Source organism: Ixodes scapularis, unplaced genomic scaffold, assembly GCF_016920785.2.
Source record: "Ixodes scapularis isolate PalLabHiFi unplaced genomic scaffold, ASM1692078v2 PGA_scaffold7__128_contigs__length_106722199, whole genome shotgun sequence".
Classification (NCBI taxonomy): Eukaryota; Metazoa; Arthropoda; class Arachnida; order Ixodida; family Ixodidae; genus Ixodes; species Ixodes scapularis.
The window spans coordinates 21,901,831-21,924,738 of NW_024609882.1; the positions used below are offsets into that span (position 1 = coordinate 21,901,831).

General features: G+C 45.9%; 1 protein-coding gene across 1 annotated transcript; it reads right to left on the reverse strand.

Annotated features, from left to right (window-relative positions):
* Nucleotides 1–639: 639 nt before the first annotated feature.
* Nucleotides 640–21,694, reverse strand: LOC8053654 (probable vesicular glutamate transporter eat-4). Its single transcript, XM_042286392.1, has 11 exons — nucleotides 21,503–21,694; nucleotides 19,956–20,089; nucleotides 19,732–19,846; nucleotides 19,577–19,664; nucleotides 19,275–19,361; nucleotides 17,942–18,078; nucleotides 15,222–15,353; nucleotides 14,066–14,198; nucleotides 12,819–12,929; nucleotides 2,197–2,324; nucleotides 640–960 (listed from the first exon to the last, which is right to left on the reverse strand). The coding sequence occupies exons 1-11, from the start codon at nucleotides 21,590–21,592 to the stop codon at nucleotides 691–693; spliced, it is 1,425 nt and encodes a 474-aa protein (XP_042142326.1). The 5' UTR covers nucleotides 21,593–21,694; the 3' UTR covers nucleotides 640–690.
* Between the last annotated feature and the right edge of the window lie 1,214 nt (nucleotides 21,695–22,908).

The following is a 22,908-nucleotide window of genomic DNA, read 5'->3' on the forward strand; positions in this document are numbered from 1 at the left end:
TGCAAGAAGTGTCATTGCCAGGCCGTCATGACCTCGAACGGTCTTTGACTGTCACACCGAATGACTGACGTCACATTGTACCGGTCACTTCCCCTACCGGCTTGGAGCAAGTTATGTCCTGCACCGACATCATGACCCTGAACAGTTTGTAATCGCACCTTATGACTGACGCCACTTTGTACCGGATACCCACCCCTACCGGCCTCATGCAAGGAATGTCCTGCCACGACCTCGCGATCTCCAATGGTCTGTGGATGTGTTTGGCCGAATGACTGATGGCACTTCGTACCGGGAACATACCTGTACAGGCCGGGTGCAAGGAGTGTCCTTAACACGCCCTTGTGATCTTGGAACTGTTTGTGACTAGCAACGAATCACTGACGCCACAGCATACCGGCTTGGTATGCTGTGGTCATGACCTACCATGACCTTGCGACATTGAACAGTCTGCGATTATCACACTATATGACCACATCGTACCAGGCACGTTGCCCTATAGGGCAACGTGCCTGGTACGATGTGCTCCAGGCCGGTATACCGGCCTGGAGCAGGGAGTGCCCTTGCCACGACCTTGTGACCTTGATTAGTCTGTAACTGTCACACTGGATGACTGACGCCACGTTGTACGAAATTTTCCCGTTATTTACACTAAATCGCCAAGACCGTTACGATCTCGTGGCTGCAACGACGCTATCGCTTCACGATGACGTTGAGCGAGATGCCGTCGTTGGCGGCGACCTCGGCAAAGTCCAGGTAAGGGTCGTTGTTGTTGTTGCCACTGCCGTAGGGCCCCTCGCAGTTTCTGCTGCTGGACTGGGTGCTGCTGCTGCTGTCCTCTTTGGACCAGTCTTGCTCGGTGGCGGACGAGAAGACGACGAAAATGAGGGCACCCAGGAACTGCAGGCCTCCACTGATCACGCTCACGGCGTACAGCGGCGTCATGTGGTCGTGGCGAATCTTCTGTGAGAGGACATTACAAGCCTCTTGAGAAACTCGGACATTTGATGGATTCTTTTTTGCAGAAAAGCTGGTGGAGTATGTCCCGGAAACATTGACGACATTTTTTTATTGTTTGTTGGTCACCGCCTCCCACAATGTTTGCTAGGATTCATACACAAACGACAATTTTTTTTTAAAGACAACAATACATTGTCTGAGGGGACATACAATATCTAAAGGCAACAAATACTTGACGAGGCCATGACACCCCTTTGACTAAGGCAGCATATCAATACATGTAAATGTAACTAAGATACACTGTAAAATAGATGTAGGCAGCCACATTATGACAATTTTCTTGGTTCAAATCGAACCACTAATCTCGTTGTATGTAACACAAATAATAAAACGTATGTAATTTGTTTGGGGATATCCATATCAGACGAAGCGAAAATGTTGTAATCTAGGCAACGAAAAGCATGGCTTGGCCATTTTCCAGATGTAACTGACCGTCTGAAACAGAAAATCTCAGCAATTTACGTTACAGGCTTTATTCAAAGACGTGAAACCAAGAATAGCTATTATCAAAAAAATCATAAAAGAAGATAAAGTAGTTTCTCCTGACTCCTTGCAAGAAATGTTTTCAATCACAAGAAAGCACCACAAAACAAAACTGATATTTCGCACTCGCGGCCCGTCACCTAGTTGATAACGGACGCTTTGACAAAAGAGAGCACGTTTCTCCAACCAGGTAAACTGCAAGTTCTTGTAAACACAGAAATTGTCCCCTTTCGATATATTGCCAATGGTTTTGATTATGTGTGATTGTCGGGATTCTAGCCCTCATAGGACACGCAGACCCCCTAATCTTCTGACCCGCACAGTGATGTCTCGTTAATGTAGACACGCACTTCCCCCCCCCCCCCCCCCGCCCTGTCAAAAAAAAAAGTCCATAATGCGAGTTGTCTTCAGTAACGAGACAGAAATGCATGGATGTACCCAATTCGTACCCGGCAATGTGGTCTATATAGTGGGGTCCGCATTAACAAGACATGACTGTATTAGCACGATGGAATGTTGCCGTGTCCCCAGTCTAGTAAATAAACGAAGGCCAGTCCCAAGACCATACTGACTATTGTCCGGTAAAGCACGACCAGAATAATCGTACATATTTACGTAAACATATCTGGTTCCAATAATACTAAAATGAAAAATAAAAAAAGAGCGTATGCCCCCGCATGATTGTTGGCCACTTACCCACGTGTTGAAGATGTGGTTCATCATCGGGTAGAAGGTAAGGTCTCCAAGGGACGCCATTGCCCCGGAGAGTCCAGTGATGATGCCCGCGTGCTGAGGCGCGATGTCCAGAGGGTTCACCATGTACCCTGCGTGGAAAGAGGCCGGACATTGGCGGGTCTAGCGTCGACGCTCGTACTCTGACTGCTCAGGGCGAATTGGCACGCGGTTGTAGGACACAGCATACGGGTAAGTACAGTGTTGAGTAAAATGCATCTAAAATGCGCTTGAAGTGAAATACGAAGGAAATGAGAGGTGATGTATGTACTTCAAGTAAAGTAGTAAGTGCACCAGGTGCAATGTACTTGATGTAAAGTACTATAGATAAAATTTACTTTCAAAGTAAAGCACAAGTAAATTTTAACGCAATCTTTTATGGGGCACTTTCATTCCCCGACACAGTGATCTTTTTAACTGGTATGCATCGCCCCAGGGGTAATCGGTACTGCATCACTTATTTTCCGAAATGGCGGCGAATATTGGATAAAGTCACGTGGCCACAAAGTAAGAGTTATTTTCACAAATGGCGCCAAATTCAGAAGTCTGACTTCTAAATTTGGCGCCGCTTGTACTGGCTTGGTGCACTTAAGAGGATTAAACGTTCTAGGAGAGAGCACAACGTCAGCCCTGCAGCTTTCGCAAGCAATCCTTCGTAAAGGAGTGGCTTTTCCTTTACGAAAAAAAACAAACAAACAATGAGTGTGCAGGCGAGCTGGCGATAATTAATCATAATTTCACACCTCAGACTGTGGTGCGGAAAAATTAAGAAACTTTCAAGTCGAAGGAAAAGACAACGGAGGAGAACGTGTCAAAACATTGAGGCGCTCTCCTCTGTTGTCTTTTTCTTCGACCTGAAAGTTTGTTAATTTTTCCACACCGCAGACTCAGGTGTTACATTATGTGTCCTCTCCTGATATTTTTAACCTCCTCGCTTGCGCTGACCGAGCGAGAAGTGGCCACAGTTCGCAAAGCTACGGGAAAGCCGCCCCCAGAACAAACGGAGCAATGCGTCGTCTGCTCGCGTTTCCGGTGAGAGTAAAATATTCCTCCCACTATGTTTTCAGGATTGACAAAGCATCATTTTGTGATAGGAAATTGAACAAGGACAAATTTTGGGAATGTACTTTGGAGTAAGCAGTTATACTTTCCTCGGAAAGGATACCAGAAATTACATGCTCAGAGCCTTGAGAATATACTTCAAGTAAAGTACAAGTTTTCTAAACCGGCTTGAAGTAGCACTTTAAGCACAATGTACTTAAAGTACTTCCCAACACAGGGTAAATCTATGTTGGATGAAAATAGGGCGCGATGCATTTAACACGAACATACGATCACCACATGACTAGCAGTCTGCCCGTGAGGCTGCCGGTACCTTGAAAAATGCTGATATGTGGCACGAACATAAATGCATAAAAATCTTGTGGTGACGTAGCCGGAAGTGACGTCACCGGCGCCGTCACTTCCGGGTCTCGGACGTTCCCGCTAGAGCCACTAAATGAGCTGCGCTTAGAGTATCGGCACCCCGTTCCCCGATATTGTTGTGGGCGCCACCATCTTGGGGCTTGTGCAGAGCAGACGCAACTACCGACCCTCATGATTTAAAAGGTACGACTTACTCAGCATTAAATTTGGTGTTAGGAAGCTCATGTAATATTTCTTTGCTTTTTCGCGAACTGTGTAAACATTTGTGAAGGACGGAAAAGCGTTTCTTGTGATTTCAGATAAAGCTTCAGATAACTGGCAACTATGATTTTAAGCCACAATATGGCCAAGTGTCGTTACTCTGAAGCGTAGCTTATTTAGTGGCACTAGTTCCCGCCATAGAGTTATTATAATGTACGCTAGAGGTTCAACTGGCGCTAGTGTGCTGCTGCGAATTGAAGCAGACAGCAACCAGTCGGAAATTGACTTCCGGTAATGCTTTTCTATAGAAAAAAGCGAGTGCATTTTCTCGCTGCGCTCGATTACAAGAGCAAATATCACGAATGTTTTTGTACGTACTAGGCACATTGGAACATTTCTCAGTCACGCAGACGAAATAATTGGTCAGTTACGGCGTTTTTATTTGAAATTCGTGGCATGAAAAACGGTGCTAAAACCGCGTCGTACATGTATTTGTGTGCACTGTCGGACACTATTAGCGCGAAGACGGCGTCGGCGCTTTCCGCCATGGGGGATATACGTGTCAAACGAACAAAGGACATGTGGAAAACCAAGAGGGACGGCAAAAACTACGCATTAACACTGGATAAGTAACTCCTTGTGCATGCAGGCGATCAAAATAAATTGAAAGCCGCGTAATATAGTCCGATTTGCAATAAATAGGTACTGCTTTATTTTTCTGCCCGTGAATATGTGCGAAGATGCATGTTCTGGGTTCAAATCATCAACAACACGCTCCAAACCTTTACAAATAAGGAGAAGTCAAAGAACAGGTGCCCGATAAAAACTGCCTGACATAGGAAATAATAAAAAGACACACCTTTCGTAGCCCACGTGCTTTATTTTTTACATTCGAATGTTCTTTAACCGATCGTAAAGATGCACGACGGATTCATATTCATAGAGTGACAGGACGGGCATATTAGCAATATATAAGCGCCACCGGAATGCTAGCGAACCGTGAACACACTCTACATTCCTTTCGATCGTTAGTTAGCTCAGAATCGTCGCTCGTTTTTACATACCTGCCATGGAACAGATGTTTGGGCCTGAAATATAGCGAAGCGTAACATCGTTCAGTGGTAAAGAAAAGGGCTGTAATTAAAGCAATTACACTTTTACAATATTAATAAAGGTACATACTATCCGGTACAACCAAAATAATAAAAGTTATTCATGTTATTTTCCGGCGAAGAGACAAAATTCACGTGCGTTTTCCCATGGGAATGTACAGGAGCACCGCAAAAGTAGAGTGGTTGCTCTCTGCTTCAATTTGCCTCCCGGAAGTCGCATAGACACTAGCGCCAGTTGAACCTCTAGCGTACATTATAATAACTCTATGGTTCCCGCACGGCCGTTTTGCGGTTTGGATTGAGCCAAACCGCAAAACGGCGAGAAGGTATAGTGCCTACACCGCGCAGGTAAGAATTTGCGAGCCATTTAGCTGGAGGCAATTATGCGTTCGGCTAGCATCAAGTTTGTCTATACCCGTTTTCACCCAAAGAAAAAAAAAAAAGAACAAGTTTTACGGATTGTTCATACGCGGCGCGAAGTAGTTCTTACGAGATAATTGTTTGTCGGAGAAAAAAGTGATGCTTTTGGCGTTTGGAACGTGTACGCCTTCATAAGATAACATATATATCATCTAAAAATTCTCCTACATATATGTCTTCATTATCAACATAAAGGGGGAAATTAGTATTGCTCCGCGAGAAGACGGACTTTTCTTACTATGGTTATTGAGTGAAAACGAGGTATGTTCCCGTCATTGCGCCTCGAAAGGGCAAGCTTTCAAGTTTTGTAGTGCACCTGGCTCACCAAAGCAAGTAGTTTTACGTTCATTATTTAAGACAATCTTGAGACAGGGGAAACGAGAAGGACAAACACGACGAAGTCTCAAACAAACCATGCTCGCCTGCGCCTTATCACTCATTTCAGCATTTTTACGTCGTGTTTTCATTGTGCGTCATGAGCACTGCTCTCTATTGTAGTAGGCTGTATCGCGGATTGAGGCTTGTTTTGCTATGGTCGAGTGGCACCACCAGAAGTTATCAGTTGAAACCAGCTGGGGAAGACAAGAAAAAGTGTAATTTCTTCCGCTTCTAAGCTGTTGTCGGAACTGAAAGCTTTTGGTTGCTGTTCAGGAAGCCAGTCAAATAAGTTGTGCACAAACATTAAAACTGACATCCCTCACAGTTCTCATAAATTAATGTTTTGCGGTCGAGAGTGATTCCGCTGGGCGAAAAACGACGTGCAGCTCAATGAGACGAGAGTCACCTACTGTCAGCTCCGAGCGCTGGCAAGCGGAAGGGAGAGGGCAAATAGTACGTGTGGTTGCCGTGCGGTGGAGCCACCTAGGCGTACAAACCTGCTGTGTAATGAAGCCAACCACCTCTTCTGTAGGAGGTTCAATGATGTCGCCCCAGCAGCACCGACAGCAAGAAATCTAAATGACAAGACTGATAGCGCCGGATCAGCTCGCCATTTTTCAACGGAATATTACTTCTTATTTTCTACCTCTTCACCCGCACACGACCCGGCGCCAACTATTTCTATGCGCGCGATTCAAGGTGACCGCCAAAGCCATAAACTGCCGCCAAAGCAGACGGTCAAGCGGCCAAGCGTTCTCCTCGTTCACGCTGCAGAAGCGAAGCCTGGCCGTGCTCGTTTCGTTGTTTCGTATTTTGTCTCAGCGAAACTCGTTTGAATCAGCGCGGTCACATCCAGAGCAGTGTTCCACATGTTGTTAAAAAAAACATATACATGATATATCTTCAATAATAATGTAAATGCAACATGCTATAAAAAAAAAAAAAACGAACGTCCGCCAGGCGGCGCTGCCTAGCTGTACGTGCGTCAGCAGTCATGATTTTTAACAATGATGAAGTTGAGAGGCTGAAGATACAGAATATTACAGTTGAGAAAGCTAGTAAATACAAGTATCTAGGAGTATGAATATGTGACGGTGCAGAATATCTCAGTGAGCATGAAAAGTATATAATAGGTAAGGGCAACAGAAATGCAGCTGTAATGAAAAATAGAGCACTTTGGAATTACAACAGGTATGAGGTGGTGAGAGAGATTTGGAAAGGGGTCATGGTCCCTGGCTCGACTTTTGGAAATGCAGTGTTATGCATGAAATCCGAAGTGCATGCAAGACTAGAAATAAAACAGCGCGGAGTAGGTAGGCTGGCTTTGGGGGCACATTGCAAAACGGCAAACCAGGGAGTACAAGGAGACATGGGATGGGCGTCTTTTGAGAGCAGGGAAGCGATGAGCAAGATAGAATTTGAGGATCGGTTGAGGCAAATGGATGGGGACCAATGGGCACGAAAGGTTTTCAGCTATTTATACATGAGGAGCATAGACACAAAGTGGAGACAGCGCACTAGGAAATTAAGAGGAAAGTTTTTAGGCTATAGTGGAGATACGGAAGAGCAGGTCTCAGTTAAAAAGAAAGTTAAGGCCACAGAAAGAAATCGGTGGCTAGACGGAATGCAGACAAAGACGGCTCTGGAAAGCTATAGATTAAACAAAACAGTTATTGCCAAAGAAAGCATTTATGACAATTCTAGGGGAAGCTCATTGCTGTTTGAGGCGAGGACGGGTGTTCTGCGAACCAGAACATACAGAGCGAGGTACCAAAGAATGGATACAGTGTGCACTGCTTGTGGAGAGGAGGGCGAGACGGCTGAGCACTTGATACTCTACTGTAAAGGGCTTCACCCTATGCCTACCGAAGACAACATGGATTTAATAAAGTCGTTGGGTTTTAGAGACAGTGAAGGGAGAGTGGATTTCAAGACTGTAGAGATTACCAAGCAAAGATTAAGTGAATGGTGGCAGAAAGCGAGGGAAAACTAGGTATTTTCTTATTAACTGATGGCAAGGGGGTTTTATAGCCCCACTTTCTTTGCAGTGCGGGGTTAATATAGATTTCACATTTTAAATATTCTAAGCTTAAATAGTAAAACAAAATGGCTAGGTGGCATAAGCTACCGCCCGATCCAAAGGGCTCAGCCGCATTCATCCATCCATCCATCCATGCGTGTTGTGAGGTGAAGCATCGGGCCCGGACACCTCTCGGCAAAGCAAACCACTCCGTTGGGAAACTGCCATAGAGACTGCTTTGAAAAAGTGGCCCCGATTTGTCCTCGAGCACCGAGCTAATGACGAATACAACGGCACCATTTCTCCCGCAGCGGCCATTCGAGGAACCGCACGTTACTGCTATTTTGGCTTTATTCGGCCATTTCGGCGCCGAAACAGATACAGTGGAAGAGGTTACAGGGTGCCAACCCCGTCTCTCCAGCGGACGCTTCGCATCTTACTACCTAGGTTAAAATGCACCTAGGTCGGGACGCGCTACCGGAAAGCACCGCTGAGGCATGGTAGTGTAAAAACAATATTAATTGTGTCGCAAAACCTTGCAAACTAAAGATTTTAAAAACACCACGCGCCCTTCATTTTGTACTAAACTCCAATGAATTTCGCACAAAAAGAGTCTTTCCGTTGGTTTTTACGCAAAAAAAAAGTCTTTCTAAAATCTCAAGGTGACCACAGTACAGACAAATGATAAAGAGTGGCGCTGTTGTCGTATTTAGCTCGGTCTCGGTGGACGCCAGCGGCCCAGGTTTCCACGGCGAGTTTCCCAACTGAGTGTTTTAGTAACGTTGCCTCTTGGGGACAAGCTGACAGGCATACTGTAACTTATATAGGAGGCACTGCCTAGAGTTACCGCAGAGTCTGTAGCGGTTTCGATGAGTTGGGTTTAGCAGACGACAATCTTGAAGGCTTTGCTACGCTGACTTCACTCACTTCAGAAAAGCCGCTGTCAACAGTGAACTTTTTCGACATTTATCAACTTCTGGATTGCTCCGAGGGCGGTCTTATTTATGGTAACTTCCTTTGATTACTCCACTACGAGAGCAAGCTTGTTAGCTCAGCCGTGGGTGCTCCGGCACGTTTGATTTTTTTAATCTGCGTTCGAACGCATTTATGTTTGTCCTTTGTCCCTCTTGTTCTCCTTCTCCAGGGATTATTTTCGTCACTCTTGTCCACCTCGTTTGTACCTTTGCATTTAATTGTATTATAATCATTGCTACTTTTGTTTGTTTCTCCCGTAGACTCGCGTGTATTGCCTGGTGTCAAGTAATGGCAGCCGGTGGTGCCAATAACGGGCTTCCGATCCGCGATCCAGCCTACTACAATAGGGATCAGTGGTCATGACGCTTACTCACCTTCTTCGAGGATGCCATATGAAAAATATAACAAGAGTAAAGCTAAAAAGACTGACTATTTATTTTGTTGATTTCTTTAGTTCTGTCAGTCGCTTATTACGCACATCGAAAGACGCTGGCAGACGCTTGTATTGGACCGTGACTCGTGCATGATGGAACGCTAGAACGCCGCTCTCATGGTCGCGTCTTCTGAACGTCGCAGAAGTTTTTAGGCGGGGAGGGAATAGCAGACGGACGAAGGCGAAAACGGACGCCGACGCGCAACTGCTTTCGTGTCCGCGTCTCACGGCGTTGCAGACGACGATAGACGACGGTGAAATAGCAGACGATACCGGAGCCTGCCGCTCGTCCTCTCGCACGACTTCCAGACTACTAGACGCACCAGATGACGCGAAAAGGGAGACACTACGATTGTGAGCCTGTTTAGTCGAGCAGACGAGCCAGTTCAGTAGTAATGTGGGCGGGGCCACTGCTCTGTTTGCGTGGCTTAAAGGGGCACTGACATCCCAAAGGTCGTATTTATTTTTATTGTCTAAAACGATGCAAGTTGCAGTCATAGACACGCAAAAAAAAACCGCATCGCGAAAAAAAATTTTCCCGCGCGCGCGCGCGCCTTTTTATTTTTGGCGTTTGATTTTCCCGCGTCTCGCCTCCTCGCTTCTTTTGATCGGTGACGTCAAAAATCAGGAAATTTAGAAGCTTTGTAGGCGACATCTCTATAACATTTAATTACGGCAATCCTAAAACATGTTTTTTAACGCAATTGCGAACGCACTACGGCCCTTCTTTTTGAAATACCAAAAATCGTGAGTTCGTTGTGGTGCCGTCTCCTGGATTTGTATCCTCCAACGGAAAACAGGCGACACCGCTCAAAACCGGTCCGCCGCAACGCCGGGCGCTCGCTCCTTTCCTCCTCGCTTTGGGTCGCCATGGCAACAGCAGGGAGTGGTGAAAGGAAGTCGACTCTCAGGTCTCCGCGATTTTTGACGTCAAGGCACCGGCGCCGATCGCGCGGGAACTTCAAATTCGGCATTTCGAAATTGTTTTTTTACTTCACGAATACTGAATTCCCAAATCTCAAATTTTGAGGGTAATGTCCCGGCATCGTTTTCAATCGTTTCGGATAATAAAAAAAAAATATGATTTTGATGTGTCAGTGCCCCTTTAAAGCGGGCTGTGACCTCCACCTAAATGGCGTCTGAGGGCGGAAATATCGCGCAAAAAAAATGGTTTGTTCGTTTTTTTCGGGGAAAAACTATTAAAAAAAAGTTATATCCATTCTGTGCTCTTGAAAGATTTTTTTTTTCTTTGCAGTGTTTTTTACGTTGCGAAATCCGGTTCCTTGTAAATACTGGGCGCTTAAGATAGAGCCAGAAATCGTTATCCTGCCCGCTTATAGTTTTGACTGAAACGTTAAGAAAGCTCGTTAAACGTTCTTAACGTGGTTTAACTAGTAAAGAAACCATTAAAAAAAGAACGCGCGCGTCATGGCAGGGGATCACGTACGGACCATAAAACTCGGGCTTCTTGAGCTGGCCACTTTGCGTACATTCAAAAGCACTTTGGGGGGCACGCTCAAAATAGCTCGTAACTCGTCGTTTGTTGGACAGGGGGCTATTTGCTTTCCTGGAGCCACGGAGTTCACCGAGTTAAAGGCAGCATTAAGCTTCACGTAAATATTGGATCAAATAACGTGAGCTTAAAGGGAAGTAACAAAGTGTCTTTAACAGAAATGGGAGAATGATACCAGACGCATTCGTACTTTTCTAGGTTTCTATAGAGGGGATCGGTGGCCGACCCCCCCCCCCTTCCCCCCCCCCTCCCCCCCCCCCCCCCCCCCCCCACACACACACACACAGCTCGGAGCACGTGGAGCGAAAGCTCGCGCTGCAGAACCCAGGATTCTGGGTTCAATCCCCACCCCTGCCTGTTTCGATCTACAGGGTGATACAAGGAGACGCCAGGCTCTTTAAATCGACCGGAAATTTCGGTTTCTTAACCTATCGCGCTACGACTTTGTGCAGCGTTGCCCACAGATGGTGCATTTTTTTTTTGTGAAATTTGCAAATAGCGAATTTACCTGAGGAAAAAGTAAAGAAAGAAAAAGGCTTAGCTCCTATGGAAACGCAGCGACGCCACCGGTCTGCAAACAACACGGCGCCGTTTCGCACGGGAGACAAGAGATGGCGCAAGCGGTTGCGACGCCAACTGCCGCCAACGAACGAGCAGACGACGCCGAGAGCCGGCCCTTTTGCAGACAAGAAACTGCAGTTCCTTGCTGTTACCGCGCCTGTCTTTTTTGTTTCTGCGACTGTCGCCGCCTGCGGAACGCGCGCCGCTTTTGAGTCGAAAAGATCGTCTGCTAAAATGGCCTGCTCTCGGCACCGTATGCTCGTTCGTTGGCGGCGTTTGTTACGCCATCTCTTGTCTCCCGTGCGAAACGGCGCTGTGTTGTTTGCAGACCGGTGGCGTCGCTGCGTTTCCATAGCAGCGAAGCCCTTTTCTTTCTTTACTTTTTCCTCAAGTAAGTTCGCTCTTTGCAAATTTTACACACAAACAAATGCACTATCTGTGGGCAACGCTGCACAAAGTCGTAGCGCGATAGGTTAAGAAACGGAATTTCCCGGTCGATTTAAAGAGCCTGGCGTCTCCTTGTATCACCCTGTAGATGTGCATCGTACCGGCACGTGGTCGTGTATCATCTACTGCGTGGTGCACGTTAAAGACCCCAGGCTAGCGGTTGTACTGCACTGGCTAAATTGCTTATCTACAGCGAGTGACTCTTTGCAACTTCGAAAACACTGACCAACTACACGCTGTATAAATATCCACACAACCCCAATTAATTATTAGGTCTCTATAGAAAACAGGCGAGCTGGTTGACGTGTCCAACGTTGAAAATCCGCAATAAAAGACACGCAAAAAGGTGACACACGCAATTCACCTTATGTACAGGGTGTCACAAAAGAAAATTTACACGGTCCTTTTTACCGCACAAATAAACTAGGCAACGCCGAACGCTCATTTTCCGCCCAAAACGTAGCGCTAAAGGTCACAACCAGATGCCAAAGTTTCAGCCCGATCCGATAACTTAATCAAAAGTTATAAGTGATTTTCTGAAAATTTCAATGGAAAAATGGCGGCCGATGGAGTTTTCAAACACACGGGGCTCTATGGCACCAGAAACCGAAAACGGCCAAAAATGGGCTCCATTTTCCCATTGAAATTTTCAGAAAATCACTTATAACTTTTGATTAAATTGTCGGATCGGGCTGAAACTTTGGCCTCTGGTTGTGACCTCTAGCTCTACCTTTGGGCGGAGAATGAGCGTTCGGCGACGCCTAGTTTAGTTTTGCGGTAAAAAAGACCGTGTAAATTTTCTTTTGTGACACCCTGTATATGCGTTCCTTGTTTGTGTTTGTCCTTCGTTTATTTTAAGATATGCTATATATGAATTATATGCAGATTCACACCGAGGGCATTGCAGACTGCCTCGAGTGGCCTGCTGCAGGTTTAAAATATCAGGACGACCCTCACCCACAAAGCTTTCGGCTCGCCATGATTGAAGGTTTCCTCCTCTCGAGCGTTCGTTCTGCTGAAGTGGAATGGTCTTCTTTATTTATTTTTTTTTTAAAGTTGATAATGATCAGGGATTTTACTTCGCGATGGCGGGTCACTCACCGGCCACTGCAAGCTCCCGGACGGACATGGCGAAGAAGTACAGCACGATGGCCGGATTCGTCGGTCCCACGTAGACGACGGACAGGAAGAAGACGCCTTCAGCTAGGAGCCCTACGAGATGAACGGTGCGCTTGTTGTCAGTGACGATGTAGTGCAGCTGCGCGTTTTGAGATTACTCTATCCTCGGCGTCGACTATTTTGTGCCACGTTGTCGAGGCTATGCGAAGCGCGAGTTCGTCTGCTTCTTTTGTAGCGGTTGTGGTGACGTCAGAACGACACCGAGCTCTGATTGGCTCTGATTGAAGGACAGTGGGTATATACTTCAAAGCAAGCTGCCTTGAGGTCTACCCACTATCCTTTGATCAGAACCAATCAGGGCTCGGTGTCGTTCTGACGTCACCAGAACCCCTGCAAAAAGAAGCAGACCAACTTACGCTCCGTATAGCGTAGCATTCACCGTGGACTGCGCACGCTAACGGAAGTAGCTTTGACAGCGTTAGAATACTGCAGAAGCTACGTTAGCCTTGACAGCATAGCACAGAATAGTTGACGCTGAGTAGAGTGTGAATGTTATATCGGATATTTTGGTTGATGTTGAGGACGGGGAGAAAATGTGAAACGTCGAAGGTACCGATATCACATCTAGCTGTTTTCACCGTGAATAGGGATTATCCGGAGTTATTGTAGACATAAAATAGGCTTTTTATTGCCTAAAGGAATGCCCCATGGCGCTATTCGACGTTCACTTTGTCCACTGGCAATTTCATTCGATACAATATGCACGTAGACCAATAGCCGACACAATACTTTTTTGGGCATATTTATTTCAAAGCAAGGAGAAAGCAGTTAGAAATCTGCAACTTGGCGCGTGGAACATAAAATGTAGATGATAACGCATCTCTAAAAGTGATTTGTAACTTGTTACATAAATAATTAGCTTGTTTTCGACTTGTTTATGGCTAGATTTTGAACGAAAGCGACAGCATTTATTATTACTGTGCACCGCTGAGTGCACTAATAATGAGTGACTGCTCTCGGGGACATCTGTCTGTGGCATTTAAGGAGCATACGAAGAGTGCAAATGCACAGCTTTCATGGGCGCTCAAGGTGCGCGAACTCACATGTACATATAGCTTTGCCACCATATTCACAGAAGGTCGTCCTCAAGTCTAACAAGACGCGTTTTTGTGGCGTAAAAGATACGTCACTTCGCTTTCTTTTTTTTTAACTTTTTTCTATCACCTCACCTGTGCCGGCGAAAGTCTTGCGCACCGTGGACGTTGTCATAACGTTTCTCTGCTGCAGGGAGTCGGCAACGAAGCCGCTCAAGATGACGGACACCATCATGAAGAGGTAGGGAAGCTCCTTGGCGTAACGGACCTGCATTGACAGAAAAAGATTGACCAGTTGCCTTCATCTCTTCATATACCCCTCTCATCTCTCCTCTCCTCTCATCGCGCGTTTCACGCCACGGTGTCACGGGACATCAGGATGACGTCTCGGTGTCCAACGCGGCAGCACGACTCGACAGCGTGACGTCGATTTTCCCCGCTAAATTTAGCTGGAAAATTTAGGTCTCGTGACGTGCTCGCTTGACGTGACGATAGCTTGCACCGCGTGACGTCAAGTCACGTGACGGACGCACGGACGGACAAGTTCCTGAGATCTCGCTAAAAAGCATTCGATGCTTGAAAACAATAAAATACACGCTTCGTACAGCCTTCTATGGGTAATGGGTTTGAATCCCGTCCGAGATACCCGCAATCTAATGGAAACTTATTGCAGAAAACGTGAGTGTAACCGACATCAGGTTGCGAGTCAAAAGATCATTAATTAATCAATTAATCCCCAGTCCTTCTCGCTGGGGAGTGCCATGTTCCTTTCGTTAGCACGGCACGTGTAAACAAAAAAAGAAGAAAAAAAGGACGTAGTAGTGTGACGAAAATAATCCCTGGAGAAGGGGAACAAGGGGGACAAAGGACAAACATAAATTTCCATACACAGCTAGGTGACTGGTGCGCGACCGAAAAAATCCGCCTGGTCCGGATATCGAACCCGGGACCTCTCCATTACAGGTGGAGCGCTCTACCAACTGAGCTAACCAGGGGTTAGACGTCAGTAGAGCAAACGGGTTTTATCAGCTGCCACCAGTCGTACACCAACAAGGGTGAAGCTTGCAATTTAATGTTATAATTTCGGTCGCGCACCAGTCACCTAGCTGTGTTTGGAGATTTGTGTTTGTCCTTTGTCCCCCTTGTTCCCCTTCTCCAGGGATTATTTTCGTCATTCTTGTCCAGCTCGCTTGCACCTTCGCATTTAATTGCATTATAATCAAACGTAGTAGTGTATTCGCACCGTGCACGGGTTTGCGAATGAAGAAACACGAAGAGAGCGCGAGCTCACCTCGTCGTTGTAGTACCACTGCACGATGTGCAGGAGGGTGTTGTAGGTCCAGCTGCGACTGAACGAGGCCAAGAGGATGGCCCACACAGGACCCGAGGACAGGATGGCCTTGATGGGCACGCTGCCCTGCTGCTGCTGCTTCTCGGTGGGGGCATGGGGGCAACAATCGGCAGTTAAACATTCGTGTCTACTCTCTACGGAACGAGTTGTCCGACATTAAAGCCGTAGTCACACCGCTCGCATAATGTTCAAGAGACACGGGGTTTCTCAGCAGACACGATGAAGAATTCTCCGTGTTCGAGTTAAGCGGGTTCGAATTAAGCGGGTTAGCTTCATGCGTGCGTATATATTGAACATGTCTGCAGAGAGTGTTTGTCTGGCCAATGTGACCCTCAAACAAGGAACAAACACGCCACAGACAATGTCTGCAGACTGTGTTTTTGTACAATGTGTGTGCAGTGTGACCGCCGTTTTTAAGCAACGCGAGAGATGTGAAGGTAGGACCTGAGTTTGAGCGCTTGTCTGTTGTGCTCTTTCTCGATTTATTGTCCTGTTCTACTTTTGCTTGATTTTTGCGCGCGTTTCCTTTTTTTTTATTTCTACATTATGAATAACTACTAACTATAGTTTAGCTTACAGCCCCTCCTACTTTTCTCAAGTGAAGGATTTCTCGGTATAATTTAGAAGATCTGCCCATTGCCACTTCGTTGTCAGAGCTATAAATAATGGCTTGCTAGCATTTTCATAAGGTTACCTGCACACGCTGGACTTGGAAAAACACGCTATATGAAACTTTTTTTTTCGGTATTTTGTTGTTGTTTTTTGCTTACACTGAGGTGGAGGGAAGGATTTTTTCAGAGGCTTTTAAACTCGTCTCGTTTATGGCTCGAGTATCCCGTACTGCGAAAGTCCTGGGAAGTTGTTTACATCATCTGCCATGATATAAGAGACGCAGTCCATGATAAATATGCCCCATGCTGGGAGAAGTAAAAAAAAAAAAAAAAAGATTGAGAACGTTTGTGTTCTATTCGTGAATCAATTTGGACTTATTACATTACAAAAGAAGGTATATAAAAGTCTACTTCAAAAGCTTTTGTTTTTTTCAACAGAACGCAAATGCAGATGTAGTTTGCATGATAAAAATGCAAAGTAAAAAATAAAACTAATTTAATGCACTTTCAAATGCTCCACTAAATACACTTTTTTTTTGCAACATTAGCTTAAAGCAAAGTGGAAATATACCCTGATTTATTTGATTTAAATCATATTTACTTCTTTTAAAACGTATTATTTTGCTTTAAATCACTGAAGCCGTGCAATAGTGCTTTTAACGTGGCACATTTATTGATCAATTTGTCTGATTACTGAAAACAATGCGGAAGAAATAATTACTGTAAATTTAAAGTACAGTTCAATTAACAATTTTCTATGAGGTAAACCCCTCCATAGTAAAAAAACAAACAAAAATAGATGGATATTTTTAGGTTAGTGAAAAAGTATTCGCGTTCTCTTTTATTTATTCAAAATACCTCAAAGGCCTGGTGGGCATTACATGAGGGGGGGTTATTTTCCAACAAAGGCATATAGTACAACGCAAAAACATTGAAACAAAAAAATAACAGAAATTAGAACATACTGACGTGCGACAAATTGTTTTCTAGTAGGACATTACTTTTCCAGTGGGTTTCTTCCTTGTGCGTTATTGCACTACTTACAATAGGAAGTTACGTAGCTGACGAACGAAGTGAGTGGTAGAAAGGCAACTCAACGTTCCGATTTGCTTAGAAGACAACAGCTTTGTGCACGTGTTCAACATGATATAAGGCTTTCTTGTCTGATGATTTATTGATTTAAATACAAAACAAATACACACAGAAAGCTTCAAATAATATACAAACAGTAAACAAACAAAACATTTTTTTTTTAAATTTATGTTTGCAGAAAAGGTTTGTTGAAATTTATGCTGTTCATGATGTAAAACAATCTGATCTTATTCACGATATAAATTATCTTGATTTTTATTCTCCACCCTGGGCTTAGTCTCACGATAGCGTAACACCTCCTATACAACAAGGCCTATAGCGCTGGAGTTTCTACGTCACGTACCGCAGGCCAGCGCGATGTCCAGATCAGGCAAAAGTGCTGCGTCAACACTCGGGCTGAGGACTGGCCTTCTCTCTGATCAAACTGAGCCCCAGCCGAGACCTAACGCAACGCCCGTGCCCCGTCTGTGTCCTGCGCTGGCCCGCGTCGGGTGACGTAGCAAGTACAGCATCGCGGCCTTGCTGCGTAGTATATGGTCGCTTCATCTCGCGCGAGTCTGGTTTGTGCGCACGCGCAATGCCCACACCATGTGTGGGCCAGGCCAACACCTCCTAGACAGCTTTCAAAGCCTGCGCGTCACATAACATGACGTCACGTCCCTGAGGCCTGCACGGGCGCTGATTGGATGCAAGTGCCGCGTCAGCATTCGCGTGGAACTATCATAGGAAACGAGTCCCACGAGAACGCTGACGCGGCATGCACTCCCATCCAATCAGTGCCCGTGCAGGCCTCAGGGACGTGACGTCATGTTACGTGACGCGCAGGCCTTGAAAGTTGTTTAGGAGGTGTTGGCCAGGCGGGCTTGTTTGTAAATAGCGTGGATGTCCATATATGAAGTGCTTGGTGGTGTCGCTTCGCGGCTATCATTGATACAACCGAATTGCAGCGAACATTACCGAGAAGGGGACGTGCTCCTGCAGTTGCAGGGAGTCGATGATGTAAATCTTCTCTCTCGTGGAAACTCCCGGATGCTTTGACGGCGACTCGGAGACGAGCAAAAACCAGGGCAGGACCCACAGGATGCCCATCAGCCCTGTCAGAAAGAGGCGCAGCTCGTTGCAGTCGCCGACTGCCGCAACCACTTCCGCGTCCTGCATCCGAGTGTGGCTTCCAAATATCGTGAGATTTATTCTTTTCACCTCCAACGGGAGTGGAACTATACGCGCCTTTGAGTGTCGCGAGACAACGCTGATCAGGAACATAGAGCAAAATTTTCAGGTGGTTTTACGTGCCAAACCAACGGAGGGTCTGGCACGCCCCAGTGGAAGAATGAGAATTAATGTCGACCTGGGGTCTATTCTTTGAAGCGCAACCAAAATGTCGGTTACAAGGCGTCGTCCCCGCAATAAGCCTCCGTCATGTGGGCACCTAGGCCGTAATTCGAACCCGCCAACTCGTTGGCACCTGCGCATTAATTGCATTATAACCATGACGGTCCCAAGCGCTTTGTTCGCGGCCACAGAGGTAATCTGGCCAGTGAAGTATATATGCATAGCCTCCTATATACTGACAAATCCTGGCATATCGCCACGACAAGCGGCCACCGAAATGGAAAAGGTGTAGCGGCAGACAACGGATGAGAGAAGAACCACGTTACTGGCGCCCCTAAGCGGCGAGACGCCGAAACAGACTTCTCCCGAGCAAACTAGTGCGCTTCGAGTCCTCGCCGCTGCAAATGCTGTGCGCTGACGTCCATGTCCAGGTTCCCCGAGAAATGGCTCTTTGATGCTCTGTGCTACCAGACCCTCGCGCTCCAAATCTGCGACAGGGCACTCCATGGCTCCGTTGTCGAACTGCCAGGCTTTGTGAGTATAGAGGAGACTATGATATCTGTCTTCGATGAAATTGTTCTGCTTATTAGGTATGGTGGCGCAGATTGTTTCGGCTTGTTTTACAGCACTTTAAAACGTCTATCATTACGCCATTTGGTACAGCCACATCAAGTGTATCAATAGACTGTAACACAGGTGCGGTATCGCAGCAGACAAAGTTGTTTGAAAATTTAGGGACTTAAAAACAGGTGGTGTCTTGTAATGTTCGTGTTCCATCATGCAGAAATGAGGTTTAAATTGAGAACAAAAAGATAAGTTAAAAAAAACACTAAGTCAATGACAAATGTTAGAATGCTTATCCTTGCTTTTAAGGTGTTCTGTATATATCGATGTTCAAAATAGTCGTACGAGGGCTGTAAAAACGCCGAGCGATTAAATGTCCGAGCTCGAAACTTACCGTAAAGGTATAGCCCCGTTGTCGAGCTGAACAGCCTCTCAGATGCAGAGAACACTTGAAAGCCAAGCAAGCTTCCGCAGTGAAGTCCTGAAAGAAAGGATGGAATAACCACTTACACAGTTCGTTCGCAATTGTACGGTAGTTTATTACCAAAATCTTTGAAATCACAGGCCGATGACTGAAGGAAGCACATTTCAAAACTCTTATTATTTAAAGAAGCACACAGGTAAAACGAGAAAAATCATTGTCTTCGTTTTCCCTTTTTTCCTCCGTCCTTTAATTGAAAAAAAAAAAATATGTACCTGCATAGCCAGCTGTGAACATTCTCGTTCGCTCCAGAGGAGGTGCCCAATACCTTAGGAGACCCTGAAACGCTGGAAACGTCAGTCCCTGCAATGTACAAGAAAACACCACTCTAACAACGCTCGCCAACGAATGAATTCTGATGTTTTCTTACGTCAGCGACCCCTTGGAGAAACAGCAAGGACATTAGGAAGATCTGATGGACCTGCATCACCCCCGCCACGACTAGGTGCAACGAAGAGTCCAGCAAAATGGCGACTGCGAATACCCTGACAGAGTGAAGCATCTGTTAGAACGTCATCACTCCAGGGCTTCTTTATGCCATCTTAATGTCTCAACATTAGGCGTATAGGACGCTACGAATTAAGTTATGCATACCCGTTGGCTGGATACTTGTAAGACAAGGCCGATCCTATCACATGGCCTATGAAGAGCCCCCACGTAAAAGATGACTGGAGGGAACGAATGAAGTCCGTCGTCCAGTTCCCAGCAGACGTATCGTTGTTGAGCATCTGCAGAATATGAAGAACACGATGCTTAAAGGGAAGATGGGGCACTTCTACATTTGAGAAAAAACGCTTGAATTGCGTTCATTTGGCCTTTAAAATAGCAGATATCACAATTATATTTCAATGCGACGCGCCGGAGAGCCATAAGAGCAATTTGAAAATAGGGCTGAAGCCCCGCCTCCGTAGCCTTGGCAAGCCAAAAGATCCGTCGATGACGTCACGTACAGCGACTATCTTTCGCGTTTTTCTCGCGTTTAAAAATTCTTGCGCGGCAAATGGTTTTGGTATTCCGGTTCACGAGGTAAAAATACACTAGAATTCACTTCTAACTCATTTTTTTCAAGAAGCTCCGTAGCTTCCCTTTAAGTACGGCAAGCCGCAAGCCTGACGGCGTACTCCGTTCTAGCAATCCCTAATTTTAGCCTTAGAGCGAATGCTGCGACTGCAAAATTAAAACTTTTGGAAGACATTCCTCGTGATCGGGAGCACGTGCAGTATATAGATGCGCATGCATGGTTTAAAATTATAATACTAAGTTGAAAAAAAAAGAACAGCTTGACAGACATACCGCGCAGTCTTAGTATGTCTTATTATCTATAGATTTGCCGTCTCCAAAACGTCTGGGTTTTTAACCATCATCTATGTCGTCACCCATTCATCTCGCATGCGCAGTTCCACTATACTCTTTTGCAACATTTGATCAGCAGGGTATGGTCTGCCTCCAGCACACGCTCGATGCCTTCGCTTTGGCTGCGCGTGCGCGGGAGTGTTATCAAATGTAGAAAGCTCGCGCCAGAGGCGGAGCTTCCATACTGCAGATCTTATGCTACAACGGCCTCTTTTCTGTTTGCTGCGTCTTCAGTGTAAATTGTCTATGCGAAGCGCAAGTTCCTCTGCTTCTTGCACAGGGTTTGCGATGAAGTAAAAACGCCGAGCTCTTATTGGCTGATTAAAAATAATTATGAGTAGATCTCAAGGCCTCTAGCATTGAGGTCTGCCTACCATCTATCAACCAAAGCCAATCAGAGCCCGCGGCGTCGTTCTGACGTCACCGCCACTCAAGTACAAAAAGCAGACGACTTTCTTTCCGCATAGTTACTGGCATGCCTCGGAAACGCAGGACATGGCCTATTGTGTTCCCACTTCTGGCCTCGTGATTGGTTCTACGGCGTTCTTGTCGGCTCATGCTGCAATCTCATTGGCTGTGGAGCGATATGATACTCGAGACTTGCCACACCCTGCACTTCTGAAGCTATCGGTGACTTTATAGTGTGCCGCCATGCGCGGTTCGAGACAAACATTCTCCCCTCAGTGAAAACAGGCTTTCACCACGCTATCTGTCACGTGGTCCAAACGGGTAATCTGGTAGGTCAGTGCACCAAGGACTATAAACCTTCCATGCCTCCTCTCCCTCACCTTCCAGTGAGCGTCCCTTTGTAGGCTGAAGGCGGCCTCTGTGAAGGACCGACGGATCCCTGACGTGAGCGAGAAGCCCATGAAGGCCATGGAGACGAGGATGCATCGCTTGGGCCATGTCTGCAGAATGGGACGGCCAAGGCACAGGCGTTGGGCGACGCGCCGGAGAGGCTCCAAGCGTCCCTCACACGCCATCGGAGGGGGCCCCTGCGCAAATCATATCCGGCACCCCGTTGAGCCACATTACCACTGCTCGCACGTAATACAAAAGACAGGGTGTCCGCTACAGACACAATGGCAGGATTATCTGAGGGCAAGCCTCAAGTATGCATGTTCAAATCATCTTTGTTTTGTTCCTTTGTATACTTCGAACATGTCTGAAAATATAGTACACACCAGCTCGCTTGCTCACTCAGTCTACACCAGATCCCTTGCGCCCTTACGTTACGTTCATTTTCTTTTGTAAGCAGTCACTTACAAACAAACCGAATTCGGTTTCATTAGAAACCCCTTTTTTTTTCTTTCTTATATTGTTATGTTGTTGTTTTGTTGGAATCGCCGTCAACCTGCTGCGTCAGCGGTGCCTACTGCCATGATTGAACCGATAAAAGTGGCTGATCCTAGCAGCTGGAGGGTCTTCGCCCTACTGCCGAGATGAAATTTAATAAACGCAGTCAGACCAACTTCAGTCTCCGTCTCCGTGGGTTACCCAATATCTTCTTATCGAGCCTTCGCAGAACATTGGTCACTGCGTTTCTATTGGATATTTAGCAATTGAATTTCAAAAGAATTTTAATATGATTTCATTGGCTGTGTTTTAATTGAATTTCAACAAAAAATTTAGCAACTTCATTAAGAAAAAAGCTTGCCTCTTGTTGGGAATTCTTATCTTATAAAACATTAATGCATGGTACTAGGAAAAAGAAGAAAAACGAAGTACACGAAGAAAACGAACACAAACAACATACTCGCAACACCTGAATCACTCATCCCTCAACTACTCCACCGCCTTGTGTGCCCGACATGTGAGGGGTATTCATTTGGCCGGTAACCACCTCGGCATTTATTGAGATTCCTAGTGTCCTATCGCCTCCTCGGAAGTCTGATGAACGGTAAACAGTGTTTCGACGTATTAAACCCTATCCCTTAAAAAAAAAAAAGAAAAGAAAGAATACAATGGTACATATTAGCAAAAATCCTTCGGTACAGTTGCTAAATCCCCAAAAACTATTCTACGTCCGGTACATTATCACTTCTCTGCATAGCACCTCTCAGGACGATAAGTGCAATAAAGGTACTTGCTCGCTTTAAAATATTTTTATGATTGTGTTTTTTTTTTTTTTTTTGCGAAATGAACAGGCTCAATTAAGTCATGATAGTCACTGAAATAGTGAGAACGGCATTGT

Coding starts and splice junctions, on each gene's coding strand:
- LOC8053654 (XM_042286392.1), bottom strand. CDS start 21,592: ATGGCCTTCATGGGCTTCTCGCTCACGTCAGGGATCCGTCGGTCCTTC. Junction 18,079..19,274: donor AACGGGGCTATACCTTTACG/GTAAGTTTCGAG, acceptor TCTTTCTGACAG/GGCTGATGGGCATCCTGTGG. Junction 14,199..15,221: donor AGTGGTACTACAACGACGAG/GTGAGCTCGCGC, acceptor CTGTCAATGCAG/GTCCGTTACGCCAAGGAGCT.